The sequence below is a fragment of the Megalops cyprinoides genome, chromosome 6, assembly GCF_013368585.1.
Source record: "Megalops cyprinoides isolate fMegCyp1 chromosome 6, fMegCyp1.pri, whole genome shotgun sequence".
In the NCBI taxonomy this organism is placed as follows: Eukaryota; Metazoa; Chordata; class Actinopteri; order Elopiformes; family Megalopidae; genus Megalops; species Megalops cyprinoides.
Genome location: NC_050588.1, coordinates 28983630 through 29009847, shown reverse-complemented (window position 1 = coordinate 29009847; position 26218 = coordinate 28983630). Strand labels below are relative to the sequence as shown.

The 26218-nt window shown below is 38.8% G+C and overlaps 1 protein-coding gene across 2 annotated transcripts in view; it reads right to left on the bottom strand.

The window, feature by feature from the left end:
• Positions 1 to 22669, bottom strand: part of LOC118779140 (metabotropic glutamate receptor 7) — a 172456-nt gene extending 149787 nt beyond the window's left edge. For both annotated transcript variants that reach the window (XM_036531063.1, XM_036531064.1), the window contains exon 1: positions 20882 to 22669. In XM_036531063.1, the coding sequence (XP_036386956.1) occupies positions 20882 to 21391 (510 nt within the window). In that variant the 5' untranslated portion in view covers positions 21392 to 22669. The remainder of the gene's footprint in view (positions 1 to 20881) is intronic.
• Positions 22670 to 26218: the final 3549 nt, after the last annotated feature.

Below are 26218 nucleotides of genomic sequence, written 5' to 3'. Positions count from 1 at the left end.
TGGAATGTCTTTTTAAACACTTCAAATCTGAGTTTGATCCCTCTAGAGACATGAACTGGCAGGTGCTGGATACTCAGCTTCTCAGTCAGTGTGAACATATTTACTGTGAACATTTCAACAGTAAATGTGGAAATCAGCAGAGTCTTCAGTTGTACTTAGTTATTATTGTGGCTTTCCACCAGAACAAATTAACTGGTCTGTCTCTCAGTATGTTTAAAAATAAATCTAAGCCCTGTCTACAATTTCTTATTTTCCAATAATGATGACTTACTTTTAATGAGCTTTTTCCTTCCATCCCACCCCTTCAAATAAAACCAGATCATCAAAAAGCAATCAAAACAAATCCTTGAATGGAGGTTTTGCATTTCCATTTAAATTATTGGCTTGGCAATATTCAGTAAAAACTGAATATTGCCAAGCCTACCCAATGGTCAAAAAAAGCTGTGGATTGATTCATGCTGCCAGAGCTAGCTAGTGTTAGCTCTTTTGTCATTGTGCCCAGTATAATTTACCATTCCTTTTTCTACATGCAGCACAGTGCAATTGTACATATGTTTCATTTTTTTGCCGAAAGCATTGTATGCTTCTTTGCCATGACTGAATTCAGTCATTCCAAACAAGGTCATTTTAGGTAAAAAGAGGTTATGAAAATCATTGCCTTGAGTCCTTAGTGTCACAAAAACACAAAAAAGTAGTTTCAGCTCTACATGTATTGCATGGATGTGAACTGTCCTTACAAGGTTAGCCATTCAGGATCTACGGTAAATCTTGATTCAGTTTTTCCTTCACAAAACCATAACTTATTGAAACTACAAATCAAATTACACAGTGATTCATGACCTTTTCCTTCAATACCTTGGTCTGCTAAATGGGAGTTTCAGAAGTCAGAAAAGGCCTCTTTATTAATAAAGGACTGTAATCACAGAGATCCACCAACAATGGCAATGCCACCCAAAATAATCAAGCCGAGACATGGCAAACCACATGCCAGGTGTGAAATCCCTACCAGTGACAGAGATAACGAATAGTTCTGGATGCCTTCCCTGCAGGATGCATTAGCAGAAGCTACAGCTATAACACTAATAACCGGACGTTACAGCTGACAAGCAATTACCTAATTACCAGTGAAAATGTGTCAAACACTCACATGAAATTAGGGCCCTGCCATTCAACCTGGTCTCCTAGTGTTTTCCTCAGTATTTTCACGATTAGCACTGCTCTGTTTTTTTGTCGCTTGAGAACATGCGTTTCGCCTCAACGAGAGCAACCTGCAGAGCGACTTGAGGAGCAGCCTGATTGTCTCTAAACCACACAATGCTACAGTGTGACACCAAAGGTCACATAGCACATCCTGTGTGCAGGCTCAGCAGCTTCATAGCACAGCATTTTTAGTGTAGATGCCGACACATGGCCTTCTACATTTTCTAGAGCTTTAGCTTTGTTGGTAAAATATATTCATCTGTGTCAAATCTAGAATAAAGATAAAAGTTCTGAAATGTGGAAAGACTATAAATAACAACTGTGCACTGTTTAAACAAGTTTAATGTGGTTTTCTTGTAGCAAGATGGGAAACTCCACATTGAAAACAATATACTGGAACATTGCTAAGAGGGAGAACATCATGTCACTTACATGCAAAAGCAGTTTAATTGCACTGACACAAAGTTGTCTGGATGGCAAGCTTACTACTGATCCAAAAATTACCCAGACTTCTTTTTAGTTACAACATTGAATTGCAGGGTAGTCTTTAATTTTGGTTCCTCTTATCTGAGGCCATTACAAAACTATTAGACTACTTTTAATTTAAATAAAAAAAGACATTATACATCAAATATTTTGACATGTTTTGAGGTTCTGATCTGATAAAATCAGTCACTGCCAGGAATTTGAATGCTGAATCAGGTGGATTCAAAGTTGTGAGCCCTCTCTCATTTCACCAAATCTGAACCAGCATCTGATTTAAATTTCATTCAAATCTCAAAGGGCAATATGATTCAGCAGCTGATTTGGACATCAGAATTTTGTTTGTTAATTCTGAAAGCCACATTTCTCAGAGACTTTTGGCGAACTGGTGACTCACTCTTTCACTCTTTTGATCAAAAAGCCATATGCTAAGGCATCCACTGAATGAGTTGGTGTGCCTTTCAGAAAAAGCAAGACATTGTTAAGCAGAAGGGGACAACTATAGAATAAAAAGAATCAATACAAGTAGTCTGGTGAACTGATTCTCACTCATATACTTTAATGAGTGCATCGAGTCGAAGTCGAACAAGGCCTTCCTGAATTGCACACCGTGATCAGACGTCTCCTCAAGTTGATCTACAGGTTGCTTCTGAAGAGAGAATATGTATCTTCTCTGGTGACAAAGAAGTAGAACCATGCCAATTGCATCAACCTCTTTTTACAATACAGAAGATATGTATATGGTTATAAATCTCCCTGCAACCAGGCTGAGAAGATGGCAGCCTGTTTCATGCAATACCCAGCATTGTGCTTGTTTTTGAGTTGTGTAAGCAGTTTAAGTACATCCGTGACAACACTGACTAACACTGCTTCTGTGTCACACAAAGCTCAATGCCTGCCTACATTTAGCACTTTATTTCGACAGATAGAATACAGAACAGTACTGCATACTTATGAGCCATTAGAGGTAGACAGAGCCAGAATCGATTGATGACAAATAAATGATAATGAATACTCTGTCCGACTGTGGACTCACTGATTCTGAAAAACTATATGTGACAGAAACAGCAAAAGGCTATATATTTTAGAATAAAATCAATGACTTCCAAATAAAAATAAATACACAAGGCCTGTTCTCAGTAGCTATCTTTCCCAGTGCTAGGCTCAAATTCATTTAATGCATTCAGCCAGTACTAATTTGATATTTTAAAGCTTTATGTTCCATTATGTTCCTTGATTTCTCAGGATGTCCTAGGATGTCCACAATCTGCTGGACATTCCTCAAGATAACGTAAGACTGAGCATAGTTTCCAACTCTAGAACAAACAGCAAGCTCTACTAGGTACTGCGTCTCCATGAACACCATGAACTATCACTGTGACTCACTGGTGACTCCTGATCAAGACAGGCTGACGATGCAGTTTTTACTGTATATGGGACACTGAATCAAGACCTGCATTTGCTTTCACATTTGCAGGGTCATGCTCACTGCGGCTTCACACAGGCTGACTCCTATGCAAATAACAAGTTTTCAGATTCATTTTTAGAGATATAATGAATGTATGTATTCAGCAAGTGGTCTGTTTGTCATATGTGGACCTGAATAACTAAACAGGTGTGCTCCCAGTGGTCATGGAAGAAGATTACATAAAGGCTGAAATATATGCAAATTTAAAAAAAGCAAAAAAGTGGCAACTGCAAAACGAAACGCGCTTTGATTATCCTAGCTCCCATCAGTCTGTTTGTTCTGGGATCAGACAATGGCTGTACAGAGCTACATTACATCAAAGGCAGATCAGTATCCTTCAGATATCTAGAAGCTTTCTAAACTGTTTTTAAATTTATGGAAATTGAATTACTTTTGCCAGATGGATATTCAAAGAAGGCCCATCCTCATACTGAAGTTCTTAATACTCTCATACTCTCATACACTCCTTTATTGCACTTAATAATATATAATTGTAATATATTACAATAATTGTTACTACATATACATTATAATGAGAGTTCAATTGAGAGTTCTTACTCAGGTAGATGACATTTCTTTTGGAGTTTCTCATTTGAAAGCTCTACAGGTCACCATTTTTATTTCAAATTTCAGATGGCCAAGGACACACACAGTGTGTTACAGGAGAAATGCAAGCACTCCCTTGGAATCAGAGGATTTTATTAGCATTTATTTGCAAGATAGCATTCAGTGAATTTAAACATATGGTATAAAACTGAAGCAACTGTAAAGGTAATATGATGACTGAAAGAGTGAAACTGAATCTTATAACAAGGAAGCCACCATGAAAGTTTTATATATTTAATACTGTCACATTATCTTTAATTTTTTAATTATGTTTTTATACATTTTATAATTTGATCTAATTTATTGTGAGCATATGTGCAACTCTGTTGTGTTTACACTTTGCAATTAAACAATTTAATTTAGAATTACACTGTTACAGTAATCTGTGATCTGGACAGAATATTTGCACCAAAATGAAGGAAGACATTGTCAAAGTGATAACCAGAATAACTGTCACCGTTTGAAGTTCAAGATGAGACAAATGGGTTTTCTGCACAGCCACATCCACAAGCTGCTAAGAATTTTAGGCAGGAAACAGGAAACCTTGGAAAATCCCAAATATGCCCAATCGGTGACTGAGGTCTGTGTGACATGTCTTTCAAAGCTGATAAAGGAGGCCTTCAAACCAGTTACCATGATGTCTGTCTCATTTCCCAACTCGCACCAGTGTTCTCTGACAATTAAAGACCCACCTATAAGAATGACAGAATTTGCATTGACTAAAAAAGCCATCAGAAACAGGACCAATGTTTCACTTGCACTTGTTGATGAAACCCCCAAAAATTAATTTCTTCTTTTATCTGCATCTGCAGACTGTTCTCCCTTTAAAAGCCAGAAGATAAAACACTTTCTCCCACTTACCCAGGAGTTTTTAAAACATCTCGTTGAATCTATGCACCACATTCTACGAGTGAGAAATCAATATCTTACACCTCTCTGGGAGTCCTGCGGCATGCAGAATTATTTTATACCTGCTAGCGCCAAATCTCAGTATCATCTTGTGAAGCCTGCCTCTCCTCTTATTGAAGAGCCATTCTCCGCATACAGGAAACAAAACGAGGAGAGCGTTTGTTGTCTCTTTCAATGCTGTGACATGACGCGTCAAATACTTTGTTCACTGGTATACTACAGGTTTCACAGAGCTACTGAGTCTCACCAAGAGCGGGAGAGCTGCTGTGATTCACTGAAAGCAGAAGAGTACTCTTTATCCAGCGGTACATTACGAGTTTCTAAGAGAACATAAGAGCATGGGGTGATCAAATTATTGCACAATGGGGAATATTCTTAGATCTGTTGGCTGTATCTTGTGGGATGTCTGTGTTGCGAACGTATCAGGATTGCGAGGTATAGTCTGATAACTATACATGTTTGCACTTGACTCCTGCTGCTATTTTACCACCTGCCTCTCTGAGTGAATCATGCACAGAAGGGTATGCAGCAACAATAAAACCAGCAGATGAGCTCAGGCCTCTTCTCAGGCAGAGAATCAGTGACTCAGATATGTAATTAATTTCAATTCCAAGAAACTGAATACATAAATAAATAGTTGTACAACGTGGACCATGTGAAAGGAAATAAATAATTGGAGAACACTTTAACTGATACTTGACATTCATGGGATAATAAAACTAGTGGAGCAGGATTCATTGAAAGGCTAATTATGTGCAGCAGTGTGTCTGAAGTGATGAGCCAGAATGTGTGGTGGATAAATCAGTGAGGATCTGCTTAGAAAACAGAGATTGATGAATTGCACTGTGTGACAGAGCAGTGCTTTCGGTACTAAACACTTTGCCTTTGATTTTGTGTGGAAAATCTTTAAAACGCCTCACAGTGATGAATTAATAATGAAAGCTTCAACCCAAACAAAGACGGAATAAAGTGACAACCTCCTTTGTCAGTTTTGGAGATGTGGAGCCAGCAGTGGCTTGTTTGTAACACCCAATCCCATAGCCTAACATCATCATTAGCTCATCCACATCAGATTTCCTGACAAATACTTATGCTGTAATTCATATTTATAGGATCTATGGAAATTATGATACACGTTCCAATATCAATGTTATATTTATCAATGGGTGATCAGCCCCCTTTACAATATTTAAGGTGGTGGTGACAGCTGATAAACTACATCTTATCTCATTTGTTATGCAAACTGTTATAACTTAACTCCAGCTGCTGGCCAGAGTTTCCACTGAACAGCAGGAGTTGCACTCGTTTGGGTTCCCTGTCTTGGCATCTTGGGACAGTGTTTAGTGAGATGCACAACCACCAGCATTGTGTGATGCTGTGTCAGAAAACCCATTAATATGCGGCACATTGATCTTGCAGTATGAGCGTGCATGTCGCTCCCACTGCACCACACAAATTCATTTCTACAGAGATAGTTCAAAGGGGAGATGTGTTTGATTGAGGGACTTTAAATAAAACCATATTTGAGCTTTTTTATCATGCCAAAACTCCATCGCCCATATTCTCCACGTTTCAAAAGAGGTTTTGTGCTGCTTCAATGACCTACTTTCTGTTCTCACTTTCATGCCCGGAACATCACAGGCTGACTTCACTGACATCAAATTCAATATTCCTCCATAATTCAGACAAACCGTGGAGAAATGTGCAAAATATGCATGTAAATACAAAAGCTCTCTTGTCCTGGGGAAGGAGGATCCCTCCTCAGAAAACCAAGACTGCAGGTGACAGACGCCATTTAGCTATCTCTTCAGTTCAGCCGAACACATGCTAACACACATTCACTCACGCACTTGCTCACTCACTCACTCACTCACTCTCTCACTCTCTCTCACCACAGACACACACGTGTGTATAGGAATGGAAAGATAGCAGGACAGAGAGGAACAGTGCCGGTCAATGGTCCCACGCGGTACATTTCAGATGGTGAGGATAGTGCGTGTTTGAAACAAGCAGGTGCAATCCATAAAAGGAGAGAGAGGCAGGTGGGCCGGGCTTGACTGGGAAGATGAAAGCAACAGATTGGCGATGGTGTGGAAAACCATGACAAGCTCAATCAGTGCAGGTACACCCCCCTGCCGCCGCCCCCCCCCCCACCCCCATTTAAGTCACGCTGATGAGCGTGTCCTGCCACTCCAAGTTTCCCGCAACCTGAGCACCGCTGAGTTGCACTGACTCCTGCACAAGACACCGTCCTCCCACATTACCAGCTCTGAGAGGACAAGTGATAGATGGCTACTGTGTAAAAGGTCAGCACGGCCACTGCTCATTTAGCCCTTCCTGACCCGTCAGATCATCTGATACTTTTGGGGTTCGCTGTCGGTGTGTCCGCTTGATTCTTCAGATGACCGAGTTCGCCATATGGCTTTAAACATATATACCGTGAGTCCCAATGTCTTTGGTTGCATAACCACCTCTGTGAAGTTTTTTTTTTTTTCCTGACAAAAGGCCACTCTTCCAAATTTTCATCCAGTGCCTAAGTGCCTATGAATACTTATACAATAAAATACTACACAATGAGCAAGAGACTTCATAGGCTTCTTTCATATTATGAGTTTCAGGTACACGGTCCTTTCATAATAACAGCACAAACGATTGAGCATTGTGAGTCAGATTGCACATGCAAAAAAATTACTTCAGTGATCATGTAAATACCACTAAGTGCAAATACATTTTTACTGTACTTTTGTCTTCATGTTTACATATGAAAAAAGCTAGAGAAAGACCCTCATGCAAAGATTGCCCCCTGTGATAAATCTCATTACATCCCGCGATGCATTAATTCCTCTATTTTTTTTTGCAACAATGCAATGAATTTGCATAAACATGAAGTGATTATCCCATGATTGTATATGCATGAAGCCCCACCCGCAGGCCACACTCAAGCCGATAAGGTAGCGTATTCCTCATCTTAACTGCATTTAATGCATGGTTAGACACCGTCAGATGAAAAATGCGCTCAGTGGTGGGTTTGTGGTGCTGCAAATTCTTTGTAAACAGTGGCCTTAATGTGTACATCTAATCATAGCTTAAAATAAAAGTTTTCTGGAAAAGTCTATAAGCATTCTGAAATCAACCCCAGGAAAAGTGCTTAGTTGGACGTATACCAAGAATATAGCACACACCAAGTCAATGGCCCTTACAATCCTAATTTATAAATGCATGGATCATCAAACTGAACACTTTCCTTAGGGTTTATTTTCTCAAATAACCACCATAAGTGCCTTTTAAAATACATCTATTACATCAGAACAGGTTTGAAGACGTGGAAGATCACATTCTGAGGTGTAATAAGAACCACTGGGATTGCATGAGTAAGAACAGCGAATATTCTCCACATACAAGATTTCTGACACACTGCAAAGCAGTGTCACAGCACATGTAGAAACACATGTGTGTGCGCACACGCACGCGCACACGCACGCACACACACACACACACACACACACAAATGCTCATGCTAAACTTGCAGAAACCTTATAAGAGATTATTTACTAGAGAATTAATACCCAGCAATAAGTCTGATATCTCTCAGCACCTTGTCACATGCAAGAACACAACCACTTTTCAGCTCCCCACGATGCCTTCAGCATTACATTTCCATGGATACACATTTGCACCGCAGCAATTGGGCACACATTACAGTCCCGGCGAGCTGAGCGGGAAATGAAAGGAGAGTCTCAAGCCAGGTAAGGGAATTTAGGATCGCATTATTGCTGTTTGTTGAAATGCTCTCAGGTTGATAATTTAATGGGTCTGCCAAGTCATAAGAATATAAAGCACTGCTTATGACCTTACTGCTGCAAACCATAAACTGATGAACTGCAGACAGGTTTGTTCCTGAGGTTTAGATGACATGTAATGTAGATATAGCAGGGCATTTGTTCTTGGAATAAGAACTGAACAGATTTTTATGAAGTCCTTCTCCAAGTGCACTAAAGTTAGACTACTACAATAAAGTACAACAGTATATGCAGCCCAGCAGAGACTTTTCCAATAAGAGCAGTGTTTCATGCTCCACATTCAGTACTCTCAATCTCTGGCTGGAAGCACACATCAAAACTATATTCAGCATGATCAAAACACATATACTGTATATCTGACACTATTATTATTATCGCTGTCTCTAAAAAGCCTGAACATTAAGTTCCAGTGTTTAGAGAGCAATAATGAGATGTCTGTCCAGTACAAAACCATTCAGTATTTCTACTATATGATGTAAAAGGCATATGCATGTGTGTGCATGTCCAATAGTCACTGCGTAGACGTACGTGTATGTGTGTGAGTGTGTGTGCATATTTCCCATGATGCATGCTATCCATTGTGAAATACAAAAACCTTTCAGATTTATACTTTGAATATTTCCTTTGAAAACAACACACGTAGAGTTTATACATCCTCATCGAAGTACTGTATCTGCAGTTGTTTGCTATTACAATATACTGTATGATAACTGCAAATAGCCAGTACTGGTCATTTTATGCACACTGTGGCATTAGCTCAAGGCCAAGCGCAAGCCAGGAATCCAACTCAGCATCCTGCAGATGTTGGGTAATTAAGTAATCGTCAGCAATGATGGGCAGCAATGACTTGGCTGGTGCAGTTATGGACAAGTACTGCATGGGGTGAAGAGGTAAGGCAAGCACCATCCACCAGACAAACATCAGAGACTCGGGAGAAGGGAACCGACAGCCCTTTCACCCGTGCATTTACTCCTCCAGCGCAAGTTTCAGAGGCTAACATGCAGTGGCGGCCCGGTCAACTGATGAATTCATATAGGCAAACAGCACTTCAGGAAAGAGGAGCACCACTGGACCTGGGTGGGCTCTGGAGTCCGTGTGAGCCAGCAGTGAGGGCATAACAAGGCTTCACGCAATGGGATATATATGATATGGGATGTGACTTTCTAAGTGCACAATTCCACTGCATACGAGTGCATGTCAAGAAAAGTGTATTATACGGCATTATGGTATTTTATGGTATCATCTATGACTTTTATTCATTTTTATGTGGGGGGCGGGGGGGTAAAATGAGCAGACCTTTTTAATCTCAACAGCTTTTGAAGGAGAATATTTCATTGTTTGCATGCATTGGTCTTATGGATAAATGGCACATTATTTGTTTGGTATGCATCAGTGTAAATGGTAAAAAATGCAGGGTACATGCATTTGTCCTTTTTTTTTATTTTATGCTCTAAAATGAGTTATAGTTGATAGAACTTTATTATACAAAAATCAACAATAAGAACCAGAAGACTATAACATCCTCAGATAGTAAATAACAACCCAGGGACTGCACAGTGGAGAAAAAAATGTATGTATGTCTACATACTATATATACATTCTTCAGGTTTCATAATAAATTATCAGAACATGAAGTCTAATTATCAGTTGTTGATTTTTTGTTAGCGTTCTGTTTTTTTTTTTTTAATTTGTTTGTTTTTCCCTATGTCTCACTCATCCGCTAATTAAAAATGTCATGACAACCTGCAGGGACATCTGGGTTTTAAGCACTGGAGGTGCTCACCCGTGACAAACAGGAAACCAAACATACAGAAGGGGTTGTGTTCTGTTGCTAAAAACTCAAGAAAAGAAACATGTTTAACATATTCACCTGAGGGACTACGAAAGTTATCACGCTAAAAAAAGACAAAAATGACGTCTCACGTCTTTTACTGGGAGGCTGCTGGGGAGAGGGAACAATGTGATTCCCACACCCCCTGCATCACCCACACAAGGTGCCCCGACACATTACAGTCCTGCTCTTGATGTCTGGGCTAAACACCTAAAGCCACCCCCCCTGTGCGAGCCAGGCCACAGGCTTGTCAGCAATGTGCATTCCACTTGGTTAAACAGCCTTCAGATAGAGAAATCTCACAGAGGGGGTGGGATAGCCAATGTGTGCAGTGAAAAGCCACACTGAAGGCACTTCTTCATTTTGTTATTTTTTTTTATCTTACTTTACTTTATATTTTGCTCTCTTTAATTTATTGCTTCACTTCTCATATCTCCCATTGCATTCACTGAAAAAAAGAATTCCTTTGGACATTAAATTCCAATAGATTTGAATTCAAATATAAAAGCCCCTCCCTTGCAACAGAGTAATACAGAATCAGAAAGAGAGACTAAGATCAGGAGACAAGAGTTAGTGAAGGATAAGACGGTGAAATCCATTTTGCAAAAACTGCCAAACTTGGTTCACCCATCTATGTGAGCTTCAGCATGACTCTCCAGTGCTCCTTGACTCAAGAACCAAAATAAACCATAATATGTTTTTTTTTCCTCACATGTTCATTATGTCTCATATGCTGTCAATGTTACATTTATTAACAGTAGAAAGCCAGAAGCTGTTGGTTTTGAGTTTCTTGGCTCAACTATATGGTAACTGAAAAATAAAGGAAACACTTGAGTAGGGGGATATAAAGTGTATTGAAGGCAGGTGCATCCACACAGGTGTAGTTTCTGAATTAATTAAGCAATTAACATCCTATCATGCTTAGGGTCATGTTTAAAAATGCTGGGCAGGCTCTGTTGCCCATTATATTCCATTCCAGTGTTTTTTTTCCCCAGAAATGTCTGTTTATCTTTCATAATTAAAAGTGTAAGTGTCCTACTCCTCTATTCTGCAATGAGGCCACGTGGCTGTAAAGAAACTCCTTCAGAATATCTATTAGCCACCAGCTTCTTGAAAGGAAGGTGTGTTTTTCCATGGTGAAATAAATCTATTGAGAGCATGCAGCTTTGTACCTCCCATTCATAGAGATAAGACTGTGCAAGTTAAGTCTGAATACCAAAAACTAAAATCCGCATAGTGAGGTGTGCGGAAAAAGCGCTTAGTGCTCCAAAGTCTGAATCAGCCCCCTAATGAGTAAAGCTGACCGTTATTGTGATGTTATAATGTGAGTCATACACCTTTAATTGAAAAACTTAAAAAGATTAGGCCTTATTAATCAAACAATAAGAAGCAGAGACAAATCCACAGGGAATAGCACAAAAGTCAAAGAAAGACAATGCCAACACAAGTCAGAGCCCACCTCATCTCTCTTGACTAATTTACTACAGTGTCTTGCAAATATTTACCTATTTTATCCTTGAAAAAATGGTGTATGTGCCTGTGAGCTGCATGATGAGAGTGCATTTTCCACTGTGGCAGTGACACAGAGTGGCTGTCCAGGGGGTTAGAATCACACAAAGAAAGAGTAGGAATGGACATGAGAGTAGTACTGTGGGGAATCACACAGATTTCAGAGCGTGTTTAAGGTCAGCTTAATTGGCAAACCATATTTGTACAATCAAAAGGGTGAATCCAGACATCTTGGCTAAGCCAAACAAAGGATTTATGTTCTATTGTTTTCAGTCGTGGTCATGTAAAAGACTGTCTAATACAATCCTTTGCAGTGCAAAGGTCAGATTAGATCCTATTGGACGTTATTTGGTATTTTCCCTTTAAATGCATGGAATATAAATTGCTTTGTAGAGCCTGGAGTCTATATAACAAGTACGAAAATAAATAATTTGGAGATTCTGAGTCTCTCTCTCTTTTTTCTCTCCCTCCTCCTTGCTCTCTCTAAGAAGTAGTGTTGACAGGGAATGAAAAATTGATTTCATATACAGTGCATAATTTCAGAGAGATCATCTCTGATGGTGAGGACTGCTGAAAGAGTGGTACACTTAGGCACACTACGTGAATAGAAAAGGAATAAAGTGTTTGAAAATAAACAATGCATTAACATTATCCATAATATCTGTAATATTGATTTATTATATTGTCTGGTATTGGACAATGTCATGTAAAGTGAATCCTACCAACCAAAACTAATTGTATACTTCAGCTAACTGATGGAGAGTAGCACATTTAAGCTGTTTAGCATTTCTTTATATAAGCCTTCATCAAAAACTACTGAGGTGCTCTCCCACTATCTGATACTGCTGAAGGGTTAGGTAGAGTAGCATTTGGTGGCCTTTTGATTAAAGTGGAGAGCACACTGAGGTTAAATCCTAAATACAATCCTTATCTGTGCCTTCATAGATCTGAGTGGGAAGACCTGAGAGGAGACTAAATGTCAGATGCATTGAAAAAGCAAATAAGCTGTGATTAGCATTATTAGGGTGCCAGGCACCATAGGCACTAATGCTATTGTTTTCCTTTTTCTGCCCTTTTGGAATAAAATGGCTGTAAAATATGCTCACAGCTAAATTTATACCCATTGCTCACATGGCTTGGCAACCATATTAGATTTTGTAGCAGTTTTTGAAAATTGTCAAATATGAAGCGTCATGAAACATGGTATATGTTTCTCAAGCCAGAAGGAACACTTTCACACTGTACAGAGGAAGGAAGGAAGTCTAGAGAAGGCAGAAAGTCTGCCATATTGACTGTACCACCACTTTTGGGGTTTTGGGAAACTACGTAAACCAGATCTTAGACAGGGAAATTGTATTGCACTAACCTGTTAATTGTGTCATGAAACATGATGGTGTTGGGTCACATGCTACAAAAGCCATCATTCTTGGCCCTCGCAATGTATACCTATAATTATTATTGGAGGAGGTAGTAATTAGAAGAGCAGAACTATCAGTACAAGTATTGTAGTACAGATTCAAACCCACAGCTCTACACCATATGTTTAAACACTTATTGTGGACAAAACAACATATAATGTTGTGTGTGTGGGTGCGTGTGTGTGTGTGTTTGGTTGGTATTCTTCTTATAAGTATATATTATAAGTTTTTTCTTCCTTTGATTAATTAGCCTGTGCTGCTGCAAGCATGGATTTTCTTCTTTTAACAGATATTTTGTCTCTTTTAGAGAAAAAGAACTGTGCACTTCAGTAGAACCAAGTCGACCAGAAACTTGGCTTATCAATTTGCAAGTGACACATTCTTCCAGCCAGTTTAAAAAATAAGCATATGCTAGTGTTAATTACTGCTGTCTTTCTAAATGAATAACCCATTTGTTTATAATTGTTGCTCATCTTTGACAGAGATAAATTAATTAACTTCTGGTTTAAATATGGGGATAATTAGAACAGTCATAATTTTTTACATCCCCCCCCCACCCCCCCACAAAAAAAGAAAAAAAGAAAAAAACAGAGGCGTGTGGCATAATTAAAACCAGCTCATCTATCAGCCCGTGTTTTCACAGACAGGAAGCAGGTTCTCCACAGTAGGTCTGAGTAGAAAGTGTCAGGCTGAGCACACAGTGACTGCAGGGTGTTGGTTTAGCTCATCAACCCACATCTCTGCTTATTCTCTCATGTTTTTTTTTTATTTATTTATTTGATGCATGAAAAAAATGCATTCGTTGTATGCACCTGCCCAGAAATGCCTCATTGCAGATTTCAGAACTGGCACTGATGCATAAAACATGAATGCCAGCACTTGCTTAACAAAACACAACTATTATTCAGAGGTCCTGGCCGCAAACAATCTCTGACTTGTGTGGCTATGCAGAACTAAAAATCAGGAGGGCTGACAAGTCATATTATGTCAATGCTGTGACTACCTGGGCACACATTATTATTATTATTATTATTATTATTATTATTATTATTATTATTATTATTATTATTATTATATTTGGGCACACATTATTATTATCATTATTATATGCTGTGACTTCCTGGGCAAACATAATTATTATTTTTATGTTATCTGATGGAAAATTAGAGAATATTACTTCTAAATTTACCATTTGTTTGACACACTACAATGTGCACAGCATCAACCATTGCAAAATCATATCTGTAGGTGTTGAGCCTGGTTTTCTACACAACTACTAATGTAGACAGTGGAAGCAGTGAGAAAGAGTTTGCAAGATGAATGAGTGTTTTCTTTTTTCCTGCAGATAGATCCATCTAACCTTTTCCATTGTGAAAGCAATTAGGGACACACTTGGCCCTGTAATTGAAAACAACCACTCACTGCAGCAATTTCCTTTAAAATTACAAAGGTGCATGGATATGTGCACATTTAAAACCTCAAATTTACTTTCTTCGAGACACAGTGAGATGAAAGCACCTCCTGAAAGACTGTGCATGAGCCTAAGAGGACCATAGTCTTAGGAACGCCCACATTAAATTTCTGTTCTTTTTCCATGATTTCAATACATTGTTCACTCAGTTTTAATATCAGTCTTTAACTCATAAGCTATTGCCAACTTGTGCACTGTGTAACTACATATTAAATCTCAATATTGATCATATGGTAAATGACAAAAAATGCACAAACAAAAATCATGTTCTGCACATAGTATGTAGGTATCTATTTTCAGAGGACTGGTCATGTTTAGAGGGTTGCTTCTTTCTGGGTTGTCTCCTCCACTCAGCGTTTGCGCAATCACTTTTTTCCTGCTTCACTGACCTTCTTCTCCCTCATTTCTTCACCAGACACAAAAACACTGTAAATTTCAGCTCTGGCTTGAAGCAGCTGGAGATTAGCCCTGTATTCGCATAAGTAATACACATACAGTGGGCCAAAGCAGATCCGTCATTGGATGGATTCGTTTGAACAATCTTTTGTCTTATTAAATGCATTTGATTCTACCACTGTTGTAAGTTGTTTTGTGAAAAACTCTAGTGACAATTAATTCTAATTTGAACAATTTTGTCAGCGGTAAAATGAACAGATCATAGTATGTTCTTCACCACAGCAACATCGCTGATCAAAACATTCAGCCTGTCAGTCCATACCTCATGTCACTATTAACAAGCGTTCAAAATTTGGTAGATTTTTTTCACCTTGAATGAAAACCAAATGAATACTGTGTCTGTGAAGGACAGTAAATAATCCACAATTGACTGTCAACTGTACCTCATCCAGCATTTTAGACACAATGGAACATAACTCAAAATCAATAGCCATTGTTATATTTTTTACTGTGTCCCATATATCATTGTAATACAAATATAATACAGTTAGTCAGTTAGTGTATAAACGCATGCCGGATCATCTGCACAAGTGAGATTCTTAACCAAGAAGATACATTTTTTAACGCACACATAGTTTCTCCTGCCTTTCTCTCTGCGCAAAAAAATTCACTGGGTAAAGGAGGGGGACTGAAGTGAGAATTTCAAACTGATAGAAAACAAGCACTGCTTTCATGTATTCATTCTAATCAATTAGATGATGATGTGACATTTAATTAGACATGATGGATAATTCTAGTAAATCATTATTTTTGTTTGCTCTTGAAGGAACCCTATCAAAATCAATCAAATACCACAAGGAGGATAAGTGTCAGTGCAAAGAAATGAGATTGCAGGCAGTTTGTGTGCCTATTGATTCAAAAAAGGAAATATTTCATTAATCACTGATATCACCAGCACCTCACAGATCTGCTTGGTGAAGGGTGAATTCTGGGAATTTCCCTCTCTGTGACACTGTCATTTAACAAGTAAAGAGACAAGAATGATGTCCCATTAGTAATGTCATCTGATGAAGCTTATAACATGTTAAACTAATAACATCATTTTGGGAAAACCACAAAACCTGGCTCTGCAGTGAGATTTTGCCACACTAGACAAAAACATTTGCTACAGAGACGTGCCCACTGTAATATTATGGCTTTTTTTTTATTTAGTTGGAAGCTTGTGTGACTGTGGATCCTGGAGAGAAAATCAGTTCACTCAATACGCAGCTTCTCATATTCAAAGATTCAAATATGTAGTTTGAGTAATTATACACTTTATTTGACTTTATTTGAATATTGAAGACGTGTGAATGATAAAAAAGTGGCGGTACTTCTGGAAACTATACACACACACACAAAGACATGTAATGCCACAGAATATCTCAAAAGCTTCCACTGAATCAGTTCTACACTTGATTCATGTCCTCTTTGGTATGAAATATTGGAAATATTGGAATATATGTGACCATTCTGTTAACACTCAGTCATTGTAAGATACAAAATGAAATGCTGGCCATCGTTAAAGCATTAACATGCAAGATTTAAACGTTAAGATCCTAAAGACCAAAACACCTCCAACCTAGGGAAATGTAAGACTCAATGGAGTAAACAGGCACAGTCAATACCTTATAGTATATCTGATTATCTTCTCCAAGTTTGATTATGTAATTTCACCTACTAATCTAATTGCCTTGCGGCTATGAAGCAGGTCCTCAAGTGCATGTTAGGTGTCTGTTCCAGTAAAGATGCAGATCTATCATCAGCACAGAAAAACAAAGTTTCTGCTGCAAACAAAAGAATGCTTGCAATGTTTACATGGGAGAAAAACATAGTAACAATATTCCTCTTTTACTGTTTCAATGGCAATCTTCATTTAACTGTGCATAATATGTAAGATCAAGTCTTCATTCATTCATTTTATCTACACATACATGGTTTTTTAATACAATCATATTTTGTGGTTCCAAACAGAAAAAATAGCACATGCCTGCAATTCTCTTTTGCTCACACTTTTGTTTTTACACATACAGTTTGTGAAATTCTAGTTTTGCATCCTACATGCATGCCAAAGAAAGTTACCTTTGTTTTACTGCAGACTGGACTTGTTATATTTCATTGAGGGATCCTTTAGCATGTGAGTCCCCAGTGTTCTCAGTTATATGAAGTTCTTTCCAGGAGTTACTATAATAGTGATGCTGGGTCCTGTTTTGGAATATCATGTCATGCATGTCACATTATAATACATTTATGCCTCTCTTGACATCAAGTTTAATATGTAGCATGGGAGAATAGTTGGTATGGTCTGAAGCAGCAACAGTATCATTTCAGTGTCGCAGTGAACATTCCAATAAAAAAGTTCCAAAACATTTTATGGTTGAGTTGTAATCACAGCGTGTGGCCTACATGACACATTCTAGGCCACACTTGTAGCTCACAGTGATAAATGGAACCAGTTCTTCAGAGGAATTCCTTTGAATAAGCAAACAAGTGGAGGCAGGAGAGCTTCTTAGTGAATATTCTGAGGAAGGCAGTGTAAATAGGGGAACCAAAGCAAAGTACAAGAAAATATCAGAGCAGAACTCAAGTCCAGGTATGCTAAAATTTCTACTAGTCTTGACAGTGAATGGAAGAATCAAAAAGTAAAGTATATTGTCTGTTACTACTAATGTCTAATAAGGAATGTTCATAAGAAAGACCAGAGAAATAATACGTATAAAATCAGCATGGTAGGGGCTTTGAATCAATTGGCATCTCTGTATAGACACTACTTGTCAAGCTAACTGGAGTATTAAACATTTTCTTAACACTTGACAGATATGACTGATAGAGTTAAGAAATGCATTTGTAATTTACACATAATTAATTCATTCATAATACCACTTTTATAAATAATTCATGTACACAAATTTCACAATGGCATATGTGCAGAAAACCACTTTACCGCTAAACGTCCCTGGAATACCAATCAGAATAATCGTAAAACTCATTTTCTATTTCCATTTCCTTGAGAAGAAAGGAAATGGCTTATCTAGTGAAAACTCTGAATAATGGTTAGGATCTACACTTTGTAATGGCCCCCTTATTTTATCCTTGGTATCTGAGTATTCATGACATTTGTGCTGAATGTTTCATTTCATTCTAGCTTTTTTGGCTATCATTGTATAGCATTAAAATGATTGATTTCCTGAAAATGTTAATATTTTTGAGGTGCAGTCCTGACATTAGTGTGAATTTCTGAGATATTTGTTTCACCGCCAAAGAACTCCTAATATCACAAAAACTACTGATACCACAAGCTGTAAACCAGCTTCAAACTGTAAACTATCTCGATTGCAAATGCAATTCCCAAACATCATATCTTCAGAAAAAAAAAGAGGCCCAGTGCATGTTACCCAGAGGCACTTAAACATCAGGTAGTCCTAAAGGAGAATGACATTAAAGTTGAGTACAGAACATTGTTGATTAGTTAAAAGGCAAAGAAAGAGTCCTTCTACTTTTACAACTGATGCTCGGGACAAGGGAATCGTGGTGCAGCTACTTACATCTCCAAACAGCAGGGTTTCTAGCAGTGGGAGATTTGTCACGCAAAAGTATTCAAGTCAGCTTAGCGTATCCAGAACTTGGCATAGTCCCCATAATGAGTGTGTCTGTCAGGTCTGCTCTTTCTCAGTGTCTCCGCCATTCCCAGCACAGCTCCTCCATTCCAGCACAAAACACTGTGGGAAGGAGGCTCCACAAGCGACTGTGACAGTCTTGAAATCGGCACAAGCGAAAAAAAAAAAAAAAACAGAAAAACTGCCATAAAGCCCCAGGGACCAGGATTAATGGAATTGTAAACTGCAGCTTTGTAAATTGTAGCTGGTGGCAAGAGAGGAGGGGAGGGATCTGTTGTTCTGAGCAAGGCTTTTTTTTTTTTTGGAAAGCAGCTAAAAGCATGCTAAGTACTTTGCGAGCATTAAATAGCATCTGTTTAAACAGCCACTTAGTCCTGTGCTTTGACTTGAATAAAATGTTCAGAAAAATACACAGTGACACTAACAGCTACGGAACAAGCTCATCATGAGAGCAAAGACCATGCTGCAATCATTTTTTGTTGTTGTACAACTTGTTGAGTTCCTTTTCTGAGGAACTACGATGTAGCGTGCATAACTAAAAATGATGTCATCATGTGATCTTTTGTGTCAAGGTTCTGGTCTGGAGAATTGTTGACATGTGTGGCATACTGTTTCCATTTAAAAGAGGAACACACAGAGACGTCTATAAGTTTTAAAATGTTGTTCAATGTATCATAAGGACCCTCAACAACCAAAGATCACGAGTAAAAATGCAACATGCATTGTCTTTAAAGTACAACGCACCGTAGCGCATAACGTTCATCTGATCAACGTTACCGATGCTGTCCACATATTGCAAACGATGCGTGAGAAAGTTACTATCTTCGTTTTCTTATGTTTTCAAAATACATTAACCAAAAGTGGAAAGAAAATAAAAAGGAGAAAATGATCATTATTATATTAAAATGATCATTCTCATAAGGAAGTATCGATTAATTAAAAGAACAATACAATGTGAATATCGTAGTATTATATCCTCGTGTAAACAGTCTTAAATGATACGGTATTGTAACACAGGAATTCATTGTATGTCCTGGAATTAGCATATAATAATGTTTCCTGTAATTAGTTATGGTGAAATTGTATTTTTGAGTAATAACGTTTAATCAAATCAGTTTTTCTTAATCCCAGCCTTTGCCTTTTATGTTACTGTGTCAGTAAATTTAAAGGTGGAGTCGGATTTCTAATGTTTGTGAGACACCATATATAATTATGCAGCTCTTTTGCTGTTATATCTAGGGCCCTTTGCATAATCCGTAGGGTATGCTGTGAGTGTAGCTTCTCAAATTCTGAGCACAGTGAGTGTGGCTTGCTAAACTCGCCCTAAACTCGAGTTTGGTAATGTTCAATGAGAAGCGTGCATGAATGCCGTGAATGCAACGGATAACAAATCAGCGCGGACTTCATCAATACGTGCTAGGATTTCTTTATCAGGGCAAACGGAAATCGCTGCTATATGTGCATTCTCGCCACTAGATGCCATTTTAATTCTCTTAAAAGTTTAATGCGTTCGGAAGACACAGGCACAGGCACGATCGCGACACCACAGAAGAATTTATGGGAAGGCAACCAGCAGTGAAATGGAGCTGTTCTTTCAGCACCATCGCTGAAGCGCCATTCGAGGCGCTTCGATGTCAGGAAGTATCGATTTGCATCGTGACAAACATTTTTATCTCATCAATTTTAAACTCAACTTAAAGTCTATTTATATATATTTCAGCTGAGTGTCTAAAATGTGTCTAGCTAACTTTACGCCAAGGTTTAACGTGCTCCCAATGTTGCCTAATAGTAGCATAATAGTATAGTAATATCTTTTTTTTGTTTTACTTTAAAAGTGAGTTTGAACAAGCCAGCAAAGGCGGTCGACTGTAAGGAGCACTGCAATACAAACAAAGGATGAATAGGCTGTACACATCTGAGCAAGACCAGTTTCACATACAGTGAGCAGAGCTATGGTGAACGTCTGAAGCCTCAATATTTTCGTGCAAGTAAGTTTTCCTTTAATATCATTCGAGTAGACAAAAGGAATATCACTTACCCTCGGTGCTGTTACATTTTGTTAGTAAGACATCATGTCTTCACCATGTCAACAATAAAAAAAAATGTACGTTAATGTATTCAGATTAACCCTTACCTGGAAGAGGCGCAAAATGTTCGCTACCATGATGGATACGGAACTCGCCGATGCTCCAATGACCCCAATAACTTTCTCGGGCTTGACAAACACCGGAGGTTCTCCGTTGGTACACCTGACATCCGAAGTATCTTTTTGTATAAGAGCCTGTACGAACGTAAGAGACTGCTCCAATGCATAAGTGTCCCGTGAACACGTATCTAACACTCGTGCACCTAAGGTGATATTGGGCAAAATATCGTCATCACTGTTAATTTGGTCCAAAGCGTACATCATTGCTTCCAGCCTGTGGATTCCGTTCTCCTTTTTGATATCCCCGCAAGGAACCCCTGGGACTCCTCGGGCATGCACTGGGAAAAGGCCACCCAAGGTCACATCCCCTTCAATTCTAATAGAATGGGGTGCATAAATTTCCTGCGACAGTGTCAACTCCACAAACGCCTTCATCACCCAAAACACCCTCCATGCAACGTAGGGCTTTAGTTCTATACCGAGACCGTGCGTGGCCATGATCTCCTCTCCACAGTCACAGACTTCGATTAAGAAAAGACAGACACAAGGCACTTCTTGAAAATACTTATAAACCGACGGGGTACGAAGTCACTGAAATTAAGCCCATTCCACTCATTTAAGAAAAAGGCCAGGCAAAAAAATTCCCCTATTATGTGATGGAATAATGCGTTATTCGCCCAAACTGTGCGTACCGCTGCCCAACATCACAACGTTCGACGTAGCTTGTTGCTCAGAGGACCATTCAGAAGGCTCAGCCCCGTGGATGACTGAAGAAAAACAGCTGATGAGAACACAGTGATGGTAGAATGCGTGCTGTAAGAAGCTCAAGATGCAAGGATATTCCACAGTCGGAAATGCGATTCATTGAGTCCCACGCTACACTGACAACATAGTGCCACGGCCGTTAACTTAATGGCACTAATGATCACAGGAATACCAATAATACCAAACGGATAATCGCGGGATGAGGAGAAAACAAAGCGATATCAAAAAGTTCACATTATATGATAGCAGTATTGTACATGCTTTAAAGCAATCACATACACTCGAGAGGAATTGTTTTGTACTTAGATCCAGGGTTGCGACGTGTTATCCTCACCGCTCAGGCGAACTTCATCTCGGCTTAGTGTCTGATCAGTTGCTGCGTCTTTTAGAAAAAAAAATGTTCATTCCGTACCACGCGCCTCAGTGGGTACCTACAAAAAAATCCCAAAAGAACAACACGTAGCGAAGACAATAGAAGTATCTTCCCCTGAGCTCAAATGTAAGGAATGACGCCTCCTCTCACTCCACCCAGAATCAAATATGCATTTGTCAAATGACTCAATGCTGAGAGCTTCCAACGCGCGATCAATTATCTGTCCACCAGATTTCGTTGCCGAAATATGTCTGAAGCGGGGTCATTATTAAACCTCCAAGACCAGTCCTCAAAAGCACGCGTATACCATTTCCACAGAAGTGTTAAGCCTTAGGAAATTGCGAGACTCTAGCGTCATTAAGTTTGCAACGTTTTTCCTCTCTTTCATCCGCTGGGCTGCTCCCTTGATTCCGTATTGTCACACAGCGATAGGATAATTTTGAGATGGATTTCATGACAATCTTGTACGTTTAAGTGCGTATCCAATGGAATATTGCTGCTTGCTAATAATATTTAGCTTCGTTGTTGTTTCAGTTATAGAGAAGCGGGCTTTCATCCTGGATAGTCAGTCAAATCGAATTGTAGTATCAACAGCGAAAGAAAGGGAGCATATGCATTCCTAATCAGGTACCCGGCACTTTTCCTCGTGTATCTCTCTCTCTCTCTCTCTCTCTCTCTCTCTCTCTCTCTCTCTCTCTACCCCCGCCCCCCTTTCCGTCTCTCTCTCGCACGTAATGTTAAGGCGCGGGCGCGCTCATGTGCACTCATCCTCTCATTAAAACTCTGATTGCATTATTAAGAAATGTATTGACGTGCAATACACCGTCGAAATACAATCTGATCACTGCGATTCAGAAAGGGCCAGGTGCCTGGAGGATACTGCCACTCGTAATACCATTATTCAAACAATCCGGTTAAGAGCGCATTCTTGTTCTTGACAAGTTCTTCAGTCATTTTGACATAATTTTGACATTATGGGCGCATTTGAGTATCGTTAAGCGCTTCTGTAAGTGGGAGTCAGACTGCCTTGCTGTGTGTGCATGTGTGTGAAACAGTGAGAGAGAGAGAGAGAGAGAGAGAGAGAGTTGAGATAGTAGGATGTTAAAATTATAGTTTGTGATTCTGTGCAGAACTCCTGGTCGGACAGCATGATGTCTGACTGATTGTGGTGGTAGTGTTTTGGCCTCAGGCACAGAGATTGGTGGGTCAGACAGTGAGAGGGTGAAGTTTGTTGGTGAATGGCAGTGGTATTGTACCGATGCAATGTATCTGCATGAAGTACCAGGCGGTGAAGCATTGTGTCACTTGAAGATGAAAGAGGGAGCTAAATGGGGTAAATAATACACCAATACACCGATAACGGAGACAAACGTTTACATCTTCGTGCTGCTGCATATTCTTTTCCATCCCGAATCAATATAAGCAAAGCACAACAGTCATTATTTTGGTTTCAGATTGGAATTACAGACACACTTCTCATTCTGAAGATGCATAACAGAAACATAATTGTAGACACTGACTGTGATACAGTTATAACGACAGGAAACACAAGGTAAGCCCTGAGTGTCCTCTGCCATAGTTGTTTTCTAAATTCCCCAAATCCACAGGTTGACCAGTTATCTTTTGTGACTCATGTTACGCACAGATAATTTGCAGTCATCGTACTCCTTCTTCTAATTCTCATTATTTATTTATTTATTTATTTATTTAGTTTCCCACTTTTGGTTCAAAGTTGCTGCCTCAGGCCAGTTGTTTCTGAGGCTTGCTATGTCCCTTTCTTGTATATAAATGACCAGGAAAAATACAACATCACTAATACCCTGGTCAGCAGCAAGTCATTCTTTCCTCTCTGAACTGCTGCCACCCAACTACATTCCTACACTGCCAGAATGGGACCCTCACACCTGGAGCAGATTCTCCTGTTGGTGCAAAGGGCAGTTCCATTTGGTTTTGTGAACCAACCCATCCTGGTCCTCTTTGGCACAAATTTCTGAAATGTTCACACATCAAACAACCACAGATGGTATTTATACTAGGTGCCTCACTTGACCCACTTGGTGACAATCATCTGCAAGACGTTGACAGTCAGCAAAGTGATAATTTAATTCTGCTGTTTATACCGCTATTAACAATTTCAAACATATAAACATCACAAAATTATCGTTGATAAAACAATGCAAAATGATTGACAACATGTCATGATTGTGCATTGTGAAAAAGCATTGCAGTAAGTTATCTGTGACACATGGTGAAATGGTGATATGGCTTAAAGAGGACATTGTATTACAATGGAAACACTGACTAATCAGTTTATTGATTTGCAGTGGCACGCATCCATAAAGAACTTGCCGGTAGTATTAAGGACATTCAATTATCAATGCCTTGAACTCAGACTTGAATTACCCAATGCTTTTGGACTTGGATAATACCATACGTCTGTGCACCAATAACACTCATGGTTTTTAACACCCTGGCAAGAATTTAAAGGACTGTTATTAAGGCTACTTCAAGTATCTACAGTCATATCAAGGCTTTGACTAATATGCACTTGAATAACCCTTGTAAGTTTGAGCTGCTTTAAATGTGACTAAGATGCCTGATACACTTGACTGTCAACCACAAAAAGGGTTACTATGTGGATTCTGCACATGTAGCGTATAGCGTATTTAGAATCAAAGCAAATTTATTTCAGGGTTTCTAGTCCTTGTTCCCAGTCATTATGTGTGAAGGGTTGAGCTCATTACATGTTGTATATATCTTCCAAGATATTCTGTATTTATATAAATCAGTCATTCACATTGTGATTACAGATATCCTTGATCGAAGTTCAGAGGAGCTCTTGGGAACCACAGTTGTTACTGAAGTATAAATTTAATTAATAACTCAGAAGAACATAAACTCCCTACACAACATGATGAAGGTGTTGCACACAACTGGTGCCTCACATTTCACCACAAAATGAAATATAACTATCATTCATCATGAAAAAAATATCTCAAGGTACGCATTAAGTCACTTGGCAGCCTGCTCACTTTATCAGTTATAACATAGAACCTTGATTTCTGGAAGTGAACCATGGACAAGTTGTAGCTCTTCATAACACAATATTGCAATGTCAAAAGCATTGTGCTTTGCAAAATTCCCCAAAAGTACCAAGTAAAATATATGCAGTATGAAGCAGACAACAATACAATACATACAGCATGCTATACATTACATTATCTCCATGCTTGCCACATACTCTTATCCACCGTGACTCATGTAGCATCCATTTTAAACATTATCAGATTATACAGATGGGCGTTTACTGAACCAATTCAGGTTAAGAACCTTGCTCAAGGGTAAAATGACAGCCCCATCTGGGAATCAGACCTGCAATCTTGTTTTAAAGTCCAGATCCTTAACCATCATGTCACACTGCTGATGCTGTACATTTTTCCAGCTACTGCTAGGCTGAAGTCTTGATCACTTTGGGTCATGGAAACATGAGTGAGATGATTTTGTTTTTGTGACTGACATTGTCCATTTGTTGGTGTACCAAAAACAATGGTATTCAGTACATTTATCATGGGTTAACTGTGAAATGTGCAATAACTTCAAACCTGACATAGGCTTTGACAGTGATTTTTCATTTTCTGTATTATTTCAGTCGTTATTAAAGCATTCTTATCAAAACTTTGTATGAAAAGTTTAGCTGACACATTGATGCCAGGCTTGTCAAACTGAAATGTTTGTATACACTGAAACTGTGTATTTTGGACATTTATTTATTTTTTGCACTCTCCCACACTCTTTTAGACATCAGTTATTTCTATGGAAATGGATGCTACTGTACTTGTGGTTGCAGATATACTGCATTATATATATGCAATGGATTTTGCTGATTTTGCAATGCAATATTTTCTTTCCAATGCAATGAAAAACATGACAAAACATTGATTTTTAATGAATGACAGATCTTTTGAGCCCTCTGATATTGTATAATAAAGATCATTTGAGCAAATTGAAAAGTCATTGTTTCTGTCCTCAAAATAGCAGACAAGCAAGTCAGTGAGTGATTGTGAAATGACTGCTATTGTACACTCACTACAGAGAGAAGATCACATGAGAATAAGCATGGGGGTGCAAAAGGGAACAATGCAAATTGTTAGGTCTCTTTATAGAGTAGATAGAATTTCATGTATGGA